Source organism: Orbicella faveolata, unplaced genomic scaffold (assembly GCF_042242905.1).
Source record: "Orbicella faveolata isolate gen_17 unplaced genomic scaffold, um_ofav_v1 contig_34, whole genome shotgun sequence".
NCBI classification, from domain to species: domain Eukaryota; kingdom Metazoa; phylum Cnidaria; class Anthozoa; order Scleractinia; family Merulinidae; genus Orbicella; species Orbicella faveolata.
Window position 1 is genome coordinate 22,055,218 of NW_028301563.1, and position 18,946 is coordinate 22,074,163.

General features: G+C 41.2%; 1 protein-coding gene and 1 pseudogene across 1 annotated transcript; both read right to left on the reverse strand.

Moving 5' to 3' along the window:
- Positions 1 to 211: 211 nt before the first annotated feature.
- Positions 212 to 2,114, reverse strand: LOC110068547 (uncharacterized). The gene is made up of 2 exons (XM_020775933.2): positions 1,470 to 2,114; positions 212 to 1,239 (listed from the first exon to the last, which is right to left on the reverse strand). Exons 1-2 carry the CDS (start codon positions 1,578 to 1,580, stop codon positions 823 to 825), a joined length of 528 nt encoding a protein of 175 aa, XP_020631592.2. The 5' UTR covers positions 1,581 to 2,114; the 3' UTR covers positions 212 to 822.
- A 1,494-nt stretch (positions 2,115 to 3,608) lies between these two features.
- On the reverse strand, positions 3,609 to 6,194 carry LOC149105288 (uncharacterized; annotated as a pseudogene).
- Positions 6,195 to 18,946: the final 12,752 nt, after the last annotated feature.

An 18,946-nucleotide genomic window follows, 5' to 3' on the forward strand; every position in this document is an offset into this window, starting at 1 on the left:
CAAACCTCCAAATTGCCTCAGAAACGACTATTCAGCCACGACAAGCTGGAAAAACTTAACACTGCACATTTAAGCAAAACGAACGTAAATTCACAATTTTCTCTTAATGCCTTCAAATTGCCTCATAAACACAGTTTTAGCAACTTGAAGCTGTAAATAGGCAGGTACTAAACTCGGACCGAATCGACTCGGATCACTGGTACGGGTCGGATAAAGTCGAACTCCAACAAAATACTAATTAAGACAGAGAAGATAGTTTTGCTCACCTGGGGTGATGGCGCCATTTTCGTCCCCAGTTTTTGATACCTGTTTCATTCACCTTTTTCTTTAAAACCCTTGATACCGTGGGCACCAAAAATGGCAGCAAGCAAGTTAACAACACAAACTTTGGTTTTTTGATGGTTAAGCTGACGTATGTGCCATTACCATGGCAACATGAATAAATATAAACAGGTCTTTAAAATCAGTTTCGTTTATTTGTAGAAAATCTAGTCATTAGATTTTCTTTGTAATTTGCATGCGACAAGCTTGTAACAATTCTCACAAGTTAACACCATTTTGCTAATAATTTAACAGAGAGATCTCTAATCATCCCTTGTTGAAGGTTCACTGGAATATCTAGAATTTTCTTCGTTAAAATTCAGTTATTTTCAATACTCCAGTTACTTATTTCCTAAGGTATTTTCATGCCCAATTTCGTGAAATTCTAATGACTGGTTCTCGAGAAATAGGCGTATTTCCGAGAGTGTTATTTTTCATTCAATCGCAATTTTTTTGACTTACTACGCATGCGCTGCATTTAACTGGGTTCTTTCGGCATAGTTAGTGTACTGTAGCAGCGTTCCTTGATAATCCCTCAAAATGCTTAACTGCATTCAGAGCTATGGTCGAGTAGAAGGAAGAATAAAATCTTTCAGCATTTCCAGACGTTATCAAGCGTTTATATAGGTCTTCAATATCACAGAATCCAGCTGTTACGTCTTGCAGACCGTTGTTGTAGGTATAGCATCTTAGTTCGTCTCTCATTGATTTTGGATAGATTTTGTTGTCAGCAATTTTGTGTTTAGCTTTTTCGACAATTCTTGAATGAGCTATAAAAGTTAAATAGCTCTCTTGTCCTCCTTCTTTTTGCTTCTCAGCATCTCTCGTATCTTTGTGTTTATCTGTCTTGTGTCGTTTTAGTCCGCTCTTACTTTTGCATTTCTTGTGGCACAGTTCGCACACGTTTTCAAGTTGAACCTGTTGTAAACAAAAGTAACTTTCAGTTGAGAAATCAGTCATAAAACGATACTACAAAGTCTAGTTCTAAGCATAGTTAATGGAAATAAAATAAGACACCACTTAATAATTACATCGTCAGCAGCACCGATGATACTCGATGATACTCGATCGAGCTGAAAGAAGATGGACGTCAAAGCACAGCGCTTTTCGCTAAATTCTGGGTGGCTAAGAAAGAATCTTATACTTACTTCAACTGCAGCTTCTCTAGACTGTTCACCAAGCTCTTCTTCTTCTTCCAAAATACCTAAAATAGCGTCAACATCATCTCGAATGATAAACAAATCGTTCTTGTCCGCCATATTGTTTGTGAATGAGTTTGGCGTGTGCACGGTCAATGTCACGTGATGGTGCAATTCAACCTCAAACGCGAAACAAAAGGCTGGCCCTTTGAAGTTTGCCGAGTTTCACAACCAGTCCGCTCTACTAACTATGCTTTCGGTAACAAAGAAAAAGCTGAAAATTGTTGGGTTCTTTGCATTGTTACCTTTTCTAACATATCTTTGTAATAAAAGACTAAAGCCATCAATACACTGCGTTCTATTATGGAGAAAACTAGCAGAGATAGTGCGGGTGTTGAGTAAATAAAATGATCGTTCTATTGAAGGCATGGTTGTTTTTTGGAATCCTTGTGCGCACGCTGAATTGCATCAGCAAAAGCGCGCGCGAAAACTGTCTTCGGCCACCTTAAAATGTCGTTGACAAGTAGAGCCCTCCGTTTCTCCGGCCACGTGACCAAAAGAAACGGAGGCTCTGGGGAGAGAATGCTATGGCGCTCGATCGACAAAAAGAGATTTCACGTATATTTGTGCGAATTCACCCCCAGGTGAGAAAAACTATATTTTCTATGTCGAGGAAAAGGTTGTTGTTATTCAGCGTGGTAGATGCAATAATAAAGTGTATTATCGTTTTTCTCACGATGTAGTCACTTGAGATGTAGATCGCGACGTTTCGACTGCTTACTGCTAGTCTTCTTCAGGCGATAAGGTCGACTGATTGCACGGTATCATTTATATCACAAAGGTCGGCTGTGATTGGTGCGTTTCGATCCTCTGATTGTTCCATTATTCCGGCGAGTAGCTGTTCCCTCAGTGGTCTGCTGTTGTACCGTTCTCCTGTTGTTGTGTTTCTTGATCGTGGGTATCCATGCTTCAGGAATTTCAATTCCACTATCCCTGTTGATGTTGTTAGGGTGAAGTCTTATGTGAATAGCTTCCTTGACCCTACGTGTGTACCAGTGAGGATCTCAATCAATAAACTTGACCTCATTCCAGATAGGATAGTGGCCGGTCTCGTGGGTGTGTTCAGAAACGGCCGAGGTCTGGGTACGGGCGAGTGGTATATCCCTGTCGTGTTCTTTGATCCTCTCCTGCATAGATCTCCCTGTTTCTCCGATGTAGACTTTGCCGCACTCACAGGGAATCCTGTAGACAACACCATCTTGTTTAGCCGGGTTGAAGGTGTCCTTTGGTCGCACTAAGTGTGACCGAAGTGTCGTGTCGGACTTAAAGACGGTGCGAATGCCTTGTTTTTCTAGGCAGCGGCGGAGAGACTCCGAAACTCCTTGGACATAAGATAAAACGGCGGTGGATTTAAATTCCGCGACCAGCTCTCTTCTTGGGGTTGTTCGTGCCTTTCTGATCTTCTGTACAAAGCCCGTTGAAAGCCCAAGATCTGGAAACGCTACGTAGATGATACTTTCACCATCCTGGATCGGGATAGAGTTGACGTCTTCCTGCAACACCTGAACAGTCAACAACCATCAATCCGTTTCACCATGGAGATCGAGAACAACAACAAGATCGCCTTTCTCGACACGTCAGTTTACAGAGAACCTGATGGCCGCCTTACCACCAGTGTCTACAGGAAACCAACACATACTGATCAGTACCTAGCATATGATTCACACCACCCTCAGTCAGTAAAGCGCGGTATTGTGAAGTGTCTGTACGACCGGGCTAAACGTCTCGTAACCAAACCATCAGTAATCGCTGGAGAGAAGAAACATCTGTCATCTGTACTTGTTTCTAACGGATATCCCTCCTCTTTTGTACAGAAGATCACAAAGGCACGAACAACCCCAAGAAGAGAGCCTGTCGCGGAATTTAAATCCACCGCCGTTTTACCTTATGTCCAAGGAGTTTCGGAGTCTCTCCGCCGCTGCCTAGAAAAACAAGGCATTCGCACCGTCTTTAAGTCCGACACGACACTTCGGTCACACTTAGTGCGACCAAAGGACACCTTCAACCCGGCTAAACAAGATGGTGTTGTCTACAGGATTCCCTGTGAGTGCGGCAAAGTCTACATCGGAGAAACAGGGAGATCTATGCAGGAGAGGATCAAAGAACACGACAGGGATATACCACTCGCCCGTACCCAGACCTCGGCCGTTTCTGAACACACCCACGAGACCGGCCACTATCCTATCTGGAATGAGGTCAAGTTTATTGATTGAGATCCTCACTGGTACACACGTAGGGTCAAGGAAGCTATTCACATAAGACTTCACCCTAACAACATCAACAGGGATAGTGGAATTGAAATTCCTGAAGCATGGATACCCACGATCAAGAAACACAACAACAGGAGAACGGTACAACAGCAGACCACTGAGGGAACAGCTACTCGCCGGAATAATGGAACAATCAGAGGATCGAAACGCACCAATCACAGCCGACCTTTGTGATATAAATGATACCGTGCAATCAGTCGACCTTATCGCCTGAAGAAGACTAGCAGTAAGCAGTCGAAACGTCGCCATCTACATCTCAAGTGACTACATCGTGAGACAAACGATAATACACTTTATTATTATATTTTCTATGTATTAATTAGTATTTTAATACAGTCCGACTTGATCCGAGGTAGTTCCATTGATCAGACCTGGACTAGCGATCCGAGGCGATCTGGTCCGATTTTTGTACCTGCCTGTCAAGATGGTGTCAAAAACCATGAAAAGGTCTATTGAAGGTAAACAGCACCATAATTGGATTAATTGTATTAAAGTTCTGAGAAAAAGCTTGAAACAGATTTAATAAACGTTAAAACTGAATTCTGCCTTCTGCGGTCTTCTTCAGAGAAATGTACTCTGCAAGAGTCACGGAATGCAAATATGTTGCTGTGAGTAAGACGACGTTGTTCGTTGCCCCGGGCTTGGGGAGGAAACCAGTGATGCATAAACCCTTGTGAAGGCTGCTCTTTCATTAATAGTAATTAACAGAGTTCTTGTCTAAGAATAAATGTAATGACTCTAGAAAAAGGCCTTTGTGCTTATTTTTCATGCCTGTTTCCAAAATGCTCGCATAATTAGGGTCCATGTCGTGGCCAGTGTTTTCGGCATGCCGTCTTACCGCGGAGCCGACATTCCCATTCGTTCCAGGCTTGTGCTCAACCCCCCGAGACTTCCAACTTCTTTTACTCTCTCCAATTTACATGGGCACGTTCTGCAACTCACTTTGTGCACGATTCTTTTCAACCGTTCTTTTGTTGACCGGTCCTTAGGTTTCTTGAAAACATCACCCAATGTTGTTAGTTGTTTAAAAGCTGTCTTGATGTTTTCGCGGTTCAAAATCCGTCTGATTCGCTGCGACACCCCTTTCACATATCGAATTGACGCATATGGTTTCGGGTACTCTGGAGGCTTTGGTTGTGTGTTGTTTGGTTGATCGACCGATTTAATGAAGTTTCTAGGATAGTCGTTAGCTTTTAGGTCGTTGGTAACACGTCGCTCCTCGTTCTTTCTTTGCGCAGTTGTTCATGGGATGCATTTAGCGCGGTCCATCAGTAGGGAGTTTAAGCAAATCACTACGGCTGGTGCTACTACGGCTGCCGTGACTGAAAAGGTCTGGGGAGAGTACGTCTTGGTGGTCTACCAAATTTTAAGTTTAGCGAGTAAAGCGAAATACAAAGACGAAAGAAACATCGGCTAAGCAGTTTAAAATCTCTTTCATGTAGTTTCTCACAGCCAAATGGCTTCGGTCAAAGGACGATGCCCGTTATTCGGTAGGACGAACAGATTATTTCTCAGCGAAACCGATTGCCATACACTTTGTACCATAACAATTTAATGGATGAAATATAATTTCAGAGACAAATATCTCAAAGAATATCGAGTGAAGAACACAAATATATTAATACTCAAAGAAGCAAAATAGCATCGTATAGTTATCCAGATATAAAACATCTTCACTAAACCCTCAAAACAAACTTAACCGAAGAAAAACAACCTCGTGCTCAACACGAATATGTCACTTGACTCGCTTGCGAGAGTGACAACATGCGGTGACCATATCACGGATGATAAAAATCGGAGCCACAATCCCGGCAAAAAGTAGTTGGGACACTTGAGCTGTATCACGTATCCCCCTTCCCCGCTAATCAATGTTGGAAAATATCGCGTTTTCTCCAACAAAAAAAGGAAAAATCACCTGATTATCAACATTGAAAGTGGGGGGAGGGGAGAACTTGCTTCCTGTCCCAAGTCTTTTGTCTGGGATTGTCTGAAAGAAGAATTTAAAGAATGTCACACCACTCGCTCTAACAAAGCTTGGAGAAGAGGGGAGTTGTAACATCTCGCGGGTACAGCCAACGAGCGCTACTAAAAAGAAACAACATACAATGACAAGTTTTACCTGGTCGGGCACTAAGAAACGTAAAGTCATCTTTCTAAATGACCTTCTACGATAGGCGAAAGGTAAGTCCGTGTTGCCTCTTGAAGGGCAAACGGCCCACTTGCTTGCCTGTAAAATGCAACTTTGCACAAGATGTTGTGTTTAAAAAGGATGTTTCTATTTCCTGCACTGAAAAATACGACCTTGTCTACGTCTTTAGAGAGGTGGTTGATTGGCGCGAAACAGAAATGATGCAAATTCGGTTGAAACAGTAGGTGCCGGGCAAGTGGATTTTTTCGCCTTGTCCTCCCCGTTTCGCGGAGTTAATCTGTGGACAGCAATAAAGCGTTGCTGCTACCTAAACGCGGTTAAATTATGCATGTCTTTCTTCGTTTTCCCCTCTAATACCGGAACGCGTATAAAGCGAGGTGTGTTTTCGGCTTCAGAAGTGCCACCGGGTTAACCGCCGCGATTAACCCTTACGGTTAACCATTCTGGTAACACTTTTTGGTTCCAAACTGCTACGTGTCATTCGAATTATACCTTTTTCCGCTTTATAGGAATTACGAAAAACCGTTTAACATTGTCTGGGATCAAGAACTAGCAACAGAGAGCTTTCCGAGAAGGTTTATATGGTTAACCGTTCAATTGAAATAAAAAGGGTAGTTACGTAGCTATATCATTAACTCCTACTGTTCAGCGGTTCCTTTTAAACAAAGCCTCTCTAATTGATGTAAATCAACACAGATAGAGATGACAACTTTGTTTTCAAAAACCTTGCCTAATTCTAGTGAATAAAAAATGTTATGGCTTTATACTGACAAAATTGTTGTTTTACTGATACAATTTTAAATGTTATGCGGCAAACGGTTAACCATATTTCAAGTGTCAAACTCGACTATTTTGCCACCAAATTGCTTCCATCCTGCATTTCAAATAATGTGAAGTGAGAAATTTTTGAACCTTCTGCCAATTGGGAAGAACAGGGAAGGTTAGGTTGCAAAACGCTGACTTTCAAATGGTTAACCGTTGTGGTTATTCGTGCGCGTTCATAAAACACATGGAACCCGGAAGCTGTCGTGTCGCGTGTAATGATGATATATATGATTACTCTACACCGATAAGCATTTCATTGGGTTTAAGTCAATTTATTTAACACTATTCCGTTAAACAACACAAATATCTGCTACTTTGCGAATTGATAATCCTGGAAAATGTCTTAAGTAATAGACACGAGCTCTAACCTTTCCTTAAATGCCATTTTGCTTGAAGCAAGTCCCAAATTTCGTTTTGCTACAGGCGGTTACGGGTTATATTCCACGAATATCTGCACCGAACCTTAATCTAGATTGACGTAAAAACGTTCTGTCCAATTTCCAGAAACAAAGTGTACGTCATTAAGTCGAAATCAAATTCTAAAATATCGTGACGCCATGACGATCGCTGGCGTTACCTTTATTGGAAAATTCCTCGCATATCTCTTTCAGACAATCCCGGCCAAAAGTAGTTGGGACACTTGAGCTGTATCACGTATCCCCCTTCCCCCCTAATCAATGTTGGAACAACAAAAAAGGGAAAAATCACCTGATTATCAACATTGAAAGTGGGGGAAGGGGAGAACTTGCTTCGTGTCCCAAGTCTTTTGTCTGGGATTGCAGTTAGGAATATTGATGCGTACTTTTGAGACAGATTTCTAAAATTAATCTTAGGTCTTTGTAGATTCGTACGCCGTGCCGGATACGCCTCAGTAAACTACAACTTCATCTGTTACTGATAGACTGTTCAGGTTAGTTTGTATGAAAAAAAAAAAACAAGATGAGAACTTATTTCCCTGTAATGTCAATAGCAACTGACCTTTCTTAGATTGAAACACCAAACAAAATATATTTCTGATATATTCATTTGTGTCTGTGAAAAATCCGACGAACTTTGACGGGTTTCGCTGGAAAAAGCGTGCAAAGCTATTCTATTTTTAGCACTTCTTGTTTCTTTGTGGCTTTAAGGCGGACTGTTAATTTTAAAAGAGTTGTTCGGTTTCTTTTTAACATTTTCTTTACTTTGCCCAATTCGTCCTTTTTTCCAGTCCGACCTTAATTTTTCAAAGAAATCACCGATTTTACGCTTTAAAGTTGCCTTGCAATAGTGTGACAGCTGTGCTTATAAACTGCAGTACATCCAAAAAACTCTTTACAAAAGTTTAAAAACCTTTCCTCCTTCTGTTCAAGTTTTGTTTCCACCATTTTAATGGCATGAAATCTGTTCCAAAACAAAAGCTGTAAAACGCTCTTACCTTCCATTTCCAAAGTTCTTATTATCCTGCCGATCGGAAGATGAACCGGCGCTTTCACTAGACAAGCACACAAGGAAATGGTTAGCAAAGATTTTGAGAAATAAATATAAGGTCGAAGTTCAATCGACTAAATTAAATCCATCAACTCACGTTTTCGAAACAGAGTGATTCAGTGAGAGAATTGTCGCTGTCGGACGACTCCATGGCCCTTGTGCGGTCCACTTGCGAAAGAGACAGTCTTTTGCTGCGAACGCTCTGTGTACCCAGCAGACTTGTTGACTAGGGTACAGTGGGTAGCCGATCTGTGACCTTAGAACTGTTTCACTTATTTCGAAAATGCTGGTTTTCGGCAGAGGAAATTTGCTGGGAAGTAAATAGCCGAAGTCCTTCGATGTGGTAAAAGACGGAGTCTGAATAATTACTGTTCCTTGATCAAAGTCTTTTCGTGTTTTCTTTTTTTAATTTCACTTTTTTCATAACCAGCTTAAAAAATGTTTCGATTTATGAATTCTATAGGCCTAATTTTACAACTCAGAATGTAAGAAAACATCGTAAACTTATTTCCCCTCGTCCCTATATTATCATCCGCATTTTTCCATCCGTATTTTATCATCCGCATTTTTCCATGTGCCGCCATCCGGTCCTCACTTTACAGAGTACCACCGTTGATATATCACCGCAGGATTATAGGTTTGTTTAGATGGATTATCGCTCCTTCCTCATGCCATCTCGTCGAATTCATGAAAAAAAAAAGATCCACAAACACGTAACGGTGTTCTTCGGACAACAACACTGGTCTAACACTACGATGTCGATGTAAACCATAACTATTTTTTTCTGAGAAATCGCCCAATTGTTCGTACTTTTATGCTGCAGCGTATTAAAATTTGCGGACTGAATGTCCGCAAATTGAAATACGCTGCAACGCAAGTCTTCCTTGCATGATTTGCATGAAAATGACTTTCCATGTGTGGAATTTAATAAGGTTTAAGACAATCAAAAAGTTATCTCTAATTCCTTAAAAAGAGGCTCAGAGTGTTCATCTGGTTTTGAAAAAGTTATAGTACGTATAGCTCTCTTTTGAAGAGTTATTAAGGGTTTAAGAGTAGCACTATAAATATTGCAACAAATTGATAAACCATAGGTGAGGAAGGGGTAGATAATTGAATACTATAGTTAATGTAATATGTTTCTATTTACATAATATCTAATTTTAGATAGTACTCCAATACCTCTTGAAACCTTCTTGCTCAATTCGTGTAAGTATGGTTTCCAGTTCAAACTGGAATCAAAAATGGGTCCTAAATATTTAACTTGATTATCAGATTTCCCAGACATATTGAAGATACTAAGATTCAGCTAATGAGCTATTCTTCTTTGCGGAGAATGAAATACCACAAAGCTGGTTTTTTCAATGTTCAGAGATAATTTGTTAGCACATAACCACTGGCTTACCTTTTCTAGTTCTACATTTAAGTTGGTTTCTAAATTTAGAATGCTAGGATTATTAAGAAACAAGTTTGTATCATCAGCAAAAAGGTGAAATTCTAAGATATTGGAGCATTTAGGCATATCATTTATATATAAAAGAAAAAGAAGTGGGCCAAGCACTGACCTCTGAGGTACTCCACATGTAACAAGTTGGTAATCAGAACTAGTACCAAACAAAGAAACAAACAGTCTTCTGTTACTTAAATAAGAAACAAACCAATCATTTGGAACACCTCGTATGCCATAATACTCCAACAGGGTCACACAAAAAATGTCATGCAACTTCAAAATCGATACTTACAGTGTCCTGTCGTCTTGAACGACAGAGGTCCGTACGGCAGAGGTCCGTACGGCAGGTAGCCATGATAAAGACTGAGAGTCTTGGGTCCGAGTCTAGCCTATATAGGGTGGTGCAAAGCATGGTGGGATGATGACATCATCAGGAACCAATCAAAGGAAAGAAATCAGAATGAATTGAAGTACTTACAGCTGGGCCTCCCCAGTCCCCCTCTCTTAAGGAGAGTATTAAATCAAACATCACACAATGTCAAATGTCACGAACTTTAATATCAAAACTGTTGCGCTAACATTAAAAGATATGACGTCATTGCCATGTTGAGCGAGTAAGAAGACCGGTTTCTATCATCATCACACAATTTTTCAAATGAACTTTAGTGTCCAAAACGTTTGCGCTAAAATTACAGAAAGCTGGTCATTGTGTCTCAAATAAGATAACACTCAAAAAAATGGAACAGAAATAATTTTGTCTAGCGTGAATGCAATCCTTGACGAGTAACGAATAATAAGCGAAGGCAAAAATATATAGGGTAAAAGGTGAGAAGAAAAAAAATACAATTGAAATACTTCAAGTGGAAATGAATTGCTAGTGGCAGTTTGCAATAAAATCTAAACTCCTTGATCTCGACTGTTCCCTTGAGAAAAGTATCATTCAAAGGAATCTTGAACAAACAAAAGGCATTTTGGGCGACCACTAAAGAATTAACATAATTAGTCAGGGATCAAACATGGAATCAATTAAAACCGAAAAGTATATGTTTAGAAGCTGAAATCATGTTAGGCTGTATCTTAACCCTTGATAATAACATCGAAGGAATTTCAAACAAACATTTCGCGCTTGAAGTAAAGATCTAACTTCATTTACAAGCACTACAAACTAATCGCTTCCGATAAAACAGCCACTCGAATAACAAGTAGTTTTAGACAGGTATAAAATCACTTACATTAACCATAGTCCTTTCCTCCAAAGCGTCGCACAGCTCTTGATCACTTAGATCCATAATCGCAAAGACAAGAATGAGAAGACGTGTGTCCAACTTTGTTACGAGTAAAATGAATTCTCTCAAGACTGTTTGACTTATAAAGGGGTATTCACAAAAGAATAAACAATGTCACGTGGTTAACAACCAATGAGAAGACGTGAGATGGGGGTATGCGATATCACGTGATTAAGAGTCAATGAGAAGACACGGGATAGGGGGTATACCTCCAGTTATGTCATTAAATTGTTTAAAATTAAACAGAGTCTGATGCTTACTTTATAACGTTTATTGAATAATAACAACTCTCCAATAGGAGAATCGATTACAACTTTAACTTTTTCTTTGCCTGTGCAAATCTCTTCTGTCATGGTTCGAATCCTGGGCTTCTTATCTACTTTCAAGGTTTCTCGCAAGTTGTTGTTGTAGAACTAGTCTCGGCTGTTGATATACCATTTTAGTCAATGATCAGACATCCTCTCTCTTTCTCCGACGCCAGTGCGGGTATCCTTCGTACGTCCGGAGGTGACTAAAGACGCGTTTCCTGTCATCGCTGGCGGGATGTAAATCCAGGACTGTGTACCCAGACGGTCGTTCGGTCACTTTTTGATACACGTCCATCATGTCTTGCCAGCAAGTGGAAAAAGCTTGAAGCAGTAAATTCCTCATCCCTAATTGATCTCTTGGATTTTTGAAGGCTACGATGTAATGCACGTTTCTGGAAATACTCTTAGCGTATTTCCCTGGTGGGAACATGTCTTGGCACAAGTACAACACGGTGATATTTTGATGATGAGAGTGTTTGCTGAATAAGTCCAGCAACTCTTTGTCCTCACCTCCCTCTGCCATCAGATCGTCTAACACGAGTAATCCACCCTTCGGAAACAATGACTTTGAGATGATCTGACTCTGGAATCCCTTCGTGAAATTGCACACCAGCATCTTTCATGTATAGAATCCATCTTGCCACGCCCCGTAGCAATAATGAATTGTAGGGGGAGGGTCTACAAACAATTCTTCCACATGATACAAGAGCAACTATTCAGTAAAACAAGTCTCTCCGCAGCCAGAGGGACCCAGGATCAAAACACTGGAAGGTGCCTTGAACCGAAACGCTTCTCTCATTTCTATTCTACAAGGGATCCCATGGTGCTTTTCGGTAGGAAATGTGATACTTGAGACCTCTCGTGTTTTTTCTGATCCACTGCTTTGACAACTGTTTCTCGTGACGAATTCTACTGTCTGCACGAGAGAATAGTCTATGACAATATCGACAATAAAGGGTCATGGCTCCTCGCTAGTTTGACTCAAAATGAATTGAGGCAGTTTAAACCTGATTTTATACATGATTAATGATGGAGTTGATGAGTGTGGTGGAGGTGGTGGTGGTGGATGTGATGGTGGTGGGGATGGTGGATGTAGTGGTAAATGTGGTGGTGGTGGTGATGTAGGAGGTGGTGGTGGTGATGGTGATGGTGGATGTGGTGATAAATGTGGTGGTGGTGGCGTTTCGCCTTTGCTGCACCAAGATGGCGAGTCTTGTATAAAATTTAAACCAGATGGAAAGATTCACATGGTACGGCAAGGTCCCCCACGAAACAATATTACGATTGTGAATATGATAAGGTCGTCCCCCTCGCCGATACCCATTGATGGCATTCGTTGCGTTGGTAATCCTCTCGGGTAACACCTGCTCCCAAGGTGAAAGTTGTTCCTCATCTTTATCCCTCCGAGGATTTGAGATTTTGCAATGTCCGCACTTATCTGAGTATTGTAACTCCTGTTGCAAACATCTCTTGTGCAAAAATTTTCCACAGCAATAAGTTTTCGCACTACATCGAGTCAAGGAGTCAATGACAAGGTCGCTTTGACAGATGAAACATTTGTCCTTGAACTCATCTACATCGGGGGTCAATCCTAGTAGTCTTCGACTTCTTCTAACTTCCATTTCGTAAGTCAACAACTTTGTTTGCTCCCTTTCAAAATGTGCGAAGGTTTTATATAGCAGACCATTCTAGGTGATATGCTTCTGAGCAGACTAAGAGGGAGTACCCCCTCGTCCCTATTTTACCCCTTCGGCCAAGAAGGGAGTGGGACAAGTCTGGGATTGGTTCCCGATGAGGTCACCGTCCCACAATGCTTTGGAACGGGGAGTATCCCCTTACCCCTATTTTTACCCCTTCGACCGCGAAGGTAGTGGGGCAAGTCTAGGATCGGTTCCCGATGAGGTCACCGTCCCAGGATGCTTTGGAACGAAAAGAAAGGTATCTAAGTGTCATCCGAGACCCGTCACTTCACTCTACATCCTCGGATGTGTATCGAGCGCTAACTTCTGTTTTCGTAATGGAAGAGATAATGGGAAAACAACTAAGTATCTGGGATTTGTTACTCCTTGTTCAGTGATTATAAATAGTTTTTTCATTTTCAATTCTGTGTGATCATTGACTTTCGGGGGTACCCCCTTCCTTTTTTCATCCCTACCGAAAAATATTTTGTTTTGTGCGCGTTTCGCTCCTTTAAGAGAGGGGCCTGAGGGAAGCCAATATTTTTAATTCATTCTGATTGGATACCGATGAGGTCATTGTCCCACCATGTTTTGCACCACCCTATCTGGGCTAGACTCGGACCCAAGTCTCTCAGTCTTCATCATGGCCACTTGCCGGACGGACCTCTGTCATTTAGGACCACAGGACACTGTAAGTATCGATTTTGAAGTTGCATGACATTTTTTGCGTGACCCTGGCGTGATTTGTGTCGCCATGGAAATCCGTGAAACCGATCCCAGTCCTCCGTCGAGGCTGGTGAGCTGTTTTCCAACATGGCCGACTTTCGTGGGCACCGCCATCTTGAATTCTTAATTCGCCTCCGGATTGGTCCAATTTTTCAAGGTGCCATCTTGGATTTGGAGAACAATAGAATACATGTCTCCAAACCTATTGTCCTTCTCGGCTCCTGATTAGTTACCGGCCGTATAAGCGTCCATTACTAACATGAAAAAATTCGCCTGGAGGAAGTGCCTGAAGATCTTTCTTGACGCCATATTTTCTCATTCGAGAAAACTTTTTTTAAAGTTTCCGCATATTTTCGTCATCATTTTAAGTAATATCATTGGCTTAGAAAATTTCCTATTGTCTTTCAGCCAATCATAATCCAGAATTACGAGGTGTAACTTGCACTGGTGTTACACTTTTTGCACTGTTTTTCGCCAATCAGAATTGAGTAATTTTTTCATGTATATTATTAAGGTCTTAACAACAGCTCTTTTGCTTTGCGCTGGGCTGTGTGAATGGAAATCTAAATACTTGTTCGCATGTGTGGCCTTGCGATATACACCCACCTCGATCTTTCCGTCTTCATTCACAGTGTTGTTGGTGTCCAGGAAGGCTATGCTCTTCTTGCCTATGGTTGTTGTAGGCACCTCTGCCGTAAACTGAATGTTGATAATTATCGAGTTTAAGTGACCGTGTAAAACTTCCATACCATCTCTCTATGCACGCGTTCGAACCGTCGACATAGCGACAAGCTTTTCAGCCAACCACTGACATGATCTAGACATGAAAAGCTCACCCCATATGTCAGCAACATTGATTTAAACTGGAACGAAGAATTGTATCCTTTAAGAACTGTTTTACGAAAGTAGCGACTCTACGAAAGTAACGATCCCCCGAAAGTAACGAGCCCCAACGGCTGCTAATTCCGAAAGTAACGAGGGTCGTTACTTTCGGAAGTTTGCGGTAATATTTGATTATTTCTAGGATCTTGAGTTTGGGATGCCTGTGCTTCAATTTGACACAAATATGGGCAGCGCCGATACACGATGACGGTTTGTGGACCTGAAGCTTACCAGAAACGGAAACTACTTTGTAAAACAGTTAATTCCACAGTAAAATCCTTTCATTTGAATTTCTGACTCGTTTTCTTTTGTTCAGGAACTGGGAACCAAGTCTCAGCCCTCGGCCACACGTGGCCGAGAGGGACTTACGCAAGGAAATTTTGTTGGTCATTTTGGGCGAAATCCGGCCTTCTGGTTCATTTAAAACATCCTGCAATCTGATTGGTTTACTCCGCCGCTAAACGAGCCATACAACTCCACGGGAGTGGGACGCGATCCATTCAACCAAACGGTTCGAAAATTTCTTGGGGCAAATGGATCGAGACGGATCCGGAAGGTCTCGTTTCATTCCACTCGCGAAAATAGTTTCGCGTTCATTTAAAATGGCGGATGTTGGATCACTGTTGCTCGTGTTAGATGACGATTTCGACTTTATCAATATTGTGCGAGCTGTTTCATGCGAAGAAATTTACCCCGTACAACGGGTTATTTTGAGCAGACCGTTCCCAGATATTTTCCGGTTGAATTCAAAGATCTTCAAACACCACTTTCGATAAACAAAAAGAACATTCGAAATTCTCTCGGGAAATAGACTGTTTATAACAGCCAAAACATACAATGCGTAATACAGCTAGTAACTGTTGTTACCGCACATGGATGTACGAGTAACATCGATAAATTCGGTGATAACTATCCACAAACAGCGAGGTACTGGGATTGAGAATGGGTCGGAAAGGTCCCAAGCAAGAAAAGTGGTCCACCTCGAAAGGTGGACGGATTTTTTCGAAACTTTTCCGGTTGGAACGAGCCGATTAGGCTCGATTACCAGCCCTGTTCGGGAAAGGAGCCCGCGCTCCTCACCCCAACTCACGGCTGGACTCGTGGACTTCACATCGTTAATTTCAACCAATAAGAAATCTGCCTGCCTGAATCGAGCAGGCTGCATAAATTAGCTTTCTCGCAGTAGCAAAGAAGTTGTGCGATATGAAGTGCGATCGCATTAGTGGGACATTTAACCAAATACCGTCAACTGATGAAATCTTGCCTGATCTAAACCACAGTGGCATATACAACACGCAAAATAGTCAACAGCCTTATGCGTTAGAATCTATTTTTGAATCATGTGGTGCCAGAATGTCAGATAACGAACAAAGTCAACGAAGAGAGGGATAAACGCAAACATCGATCTCAAGAAACAAAACACCTAGTCAAATTGATGTGTACGGCAGTCTTCTTGAACTGAAGCGACACCAGTCTCTGGCGAAGCCAGACAAAATGAAATTTTTAAATGAGCCGAAGGAAACCGAACTAGGAAAACATAAACATGGTGTCAACACCATGCACACCATACAACATATGTGTGACCTTTGACATGACAGTTGCTACACCATAGTCAAACAGCTCTGCTCTACTTTTTAACCGCGCGGCCATGGGCCGAGCGCGGTTCTAGGTTTACCCGTGGTTTATTTTTTAACCGCGCGGCCATGGGCCGAGCGCGGTTCATGTTCTACCCTTGGTTTATTTTTTTTATTTTTATTTTTTTTGTCGGAGACCAGACGCAGATCTCCACTCGGCCAACTTTGAATTACGCAATCTGTAATGTTTACTCGCCAAACCTTGTTTCTTCAGGGTCAACAGAAATCTCAGATTACAAAATCACGCCGAACCCACACGTTGCAAAAAAATCTCTTCAAAACCCTGACTTCGAAGCGATATAACACTTCAGCGTTAATAGCTACCACACATCGGCAGGCGGTAAATCTATTCGTTAACAATCCAGCCTTATCGTGTTAAAATTTCAGCGAAATCGAACAAAACCAGAATTATTTAGAATTTTTTTGTGACCTCACTCTCCAGACTTGACCTAACAAAGGAAGCAACGGTCGCCCATAGCAACCGAAAAACACCAACATAACAAAGCCGAACGTTTCGGCCAAAAATCTCCAGAATTATCGCCTGAGAGCTTAAACTTGAATGGGAACATCTTTTTCGAACTTTTTTCAACTGATTTAGACGAAAGACTGGCCTCGACGGGCTACAACAAAGACCAAGAGAAAAACAGAACAAGACAGCAGAACAAGCCGATAACATTTCATCGCACGGCTTTCGGCACGAAAACAAAAATACAGCTTACTTCTGGATAAATTCAGCCTTAGAAGCCAGCAACCGGCCCCAAATTACTTTCTGTATCCTTACAAATGTCCTGATTTCCATCTCCGAAAGATTTTGCCCCAATTTTGAGCAAATAAACATTTCGTCGACGGTGACCGCCATTACGGTGGCTTGCATACTAAATTAGCTAACTTGACAAAATTCTCCCGAGGGGGGATATGACAAATTTGGTGAGAATCAAAAATAACGCCAGTTTTCTGTCACGTTTTCAATCTGTGGTCACTGAAGTGACCAAAATCGATACATCGGTCGGGATAGGGTCTTTTTTATATGACTTGTGTGACTACTTTGCTAGCCCTTTACTCGTGGAAAACACCAATCAAATTTAATCACGACTTTTAAGAAAGAAAGCTGTTGTTAACAGTGTTATTATTGTGTCGTTCCTATCGTTAATGCCCATACATATCCCGAAGAAAGTTCTAGATTAAGACCATTACGTCATCGGAGATTTGTCAAGGGCTACCACTGATGGTGCAATAATACAGTTTGTGTTGATCAAGTGATGTGATGTCTACAGTAAGAAAAGAATCATCAATGACTGCTTTGGAATGTGCACTGCGTTCCGACGGTAGTGCTAAGCGAACCGTTTCATTTTTAAAGCGCGGTTATAAGATCTAAGAGATCTTCTTGTTTTTTTTTGTCGGTGACCAGACGCAGACCTCCGCTCGGCCAAAATTTGAGTCACGCAACATGTGATTTTTTTCCGCCAGAAGCTGTTAAAACATAAATACACGGACAGTTTTACCTATATTGTTTTCTTTTTTGTGGGTAAAATATATTTTCTTTTCGTTTTATCAAAGCGTTGGATTTAAAGGGAATAATAAATACGGTGAAAAAAGGTATTACGTCAGCCATGGAATGCGCTGACGTTGCAGCTTTCACTTTCGCTACGTGACAAATAAGATCGTGTTTACTTTGCAAGTTTATTTCGGCAGAAGCGACGGTCATTAATTTATTTGTAATTTTGTGAGTATTTCTTGTGGTTTTACGCAAATGAAGTAAATCCTTTGACTGTTTCATCACAGCCAGTTCATAGATCGGAGGAAAATTAAATATTTGCAAGCCAAGCAAAGAACGTGTCAGAACGTGCAAAGATTACGTCATTGGTAGGGAAATAACCACCGTACTAAAGATAGCCGTAGATAACGCAATTCTTGAATTATGTGACTCGTGTGACTTCTTTGCTAACCCTTAACTCAAGGGAAAAAACAATTAAATTTAATCGTGACTTTAAAGAAAGAAAGCGGTTTGTAATAGTGTTCGTATCTTCATGCCCATACATATCCCGAAGAAAGTTCCAGATTAAGACTACTACGTCATCGGAGATGTCACAACGGCTACGACTGATAGCGCGATAATAGAGTTTGTGTTGATCAAGTGCTGTGATGTCTACAGTAATCAATGAATCATCAAAGATTGCTTTGGAATATGCACTGCGTTGCGACTGTAGTGCTAAGAAAACAGTTAAATTTTAAACGCGCGGTTATAAGATCTAACAGATCTTCTTGTTTTTTTCGCAGTTTTGTCTGCGACCAGACCCACGCTTCCACTCGGCCAAATTTTTAGTCACGCAACCTGTGATGTTTACTCACCAAAAGCTGTTGAAACATTAATAAATCTCATCTCCGATACTGACTTTCGCGGGAAAAAATTAAAAACCCAGCGTTCGTCAAAAATTATATTTTTTCAGCAGAAATTTAGCTCGGAACATATACATATTTATATTCCTTTGAATCGTCGATGAAATGACCTTTTCCGGATATTTTTTCCTTCGGGGTCAACAAAAACCTCCGATTACAAAATCACGCCGAACCCACACGTTGCAAAAAAATCTCTTCAAAACCCTGACTTCGAAGCGATATAACACTTCAGCGTTAATAGCTACCACACATCGGCAGACGGTAAATCTATTCGTTAACAATCCAGCCTTATCGTGTTAAAATTTCAGCGAAATCGAACAAAACCAGAATTATTTAGAATTTTTTTGTGACCTCAC

Coding starts and splice junctions, on each gene's coding strand:
- LOC110068547 (XM_020775933.2), bottom strand. CDS start 1,580: ATGGCGGACAAGAACGATTTGTTTATCATTCGAGATGATGTTGACGCT. Junction 1,240..1,469: donor CTAGAGAAGCTGCAGTTGAA/GTAAGTATAAGA, acceptor TGTTTACAACAG/GTTCAACTTGAAAACGTGTG.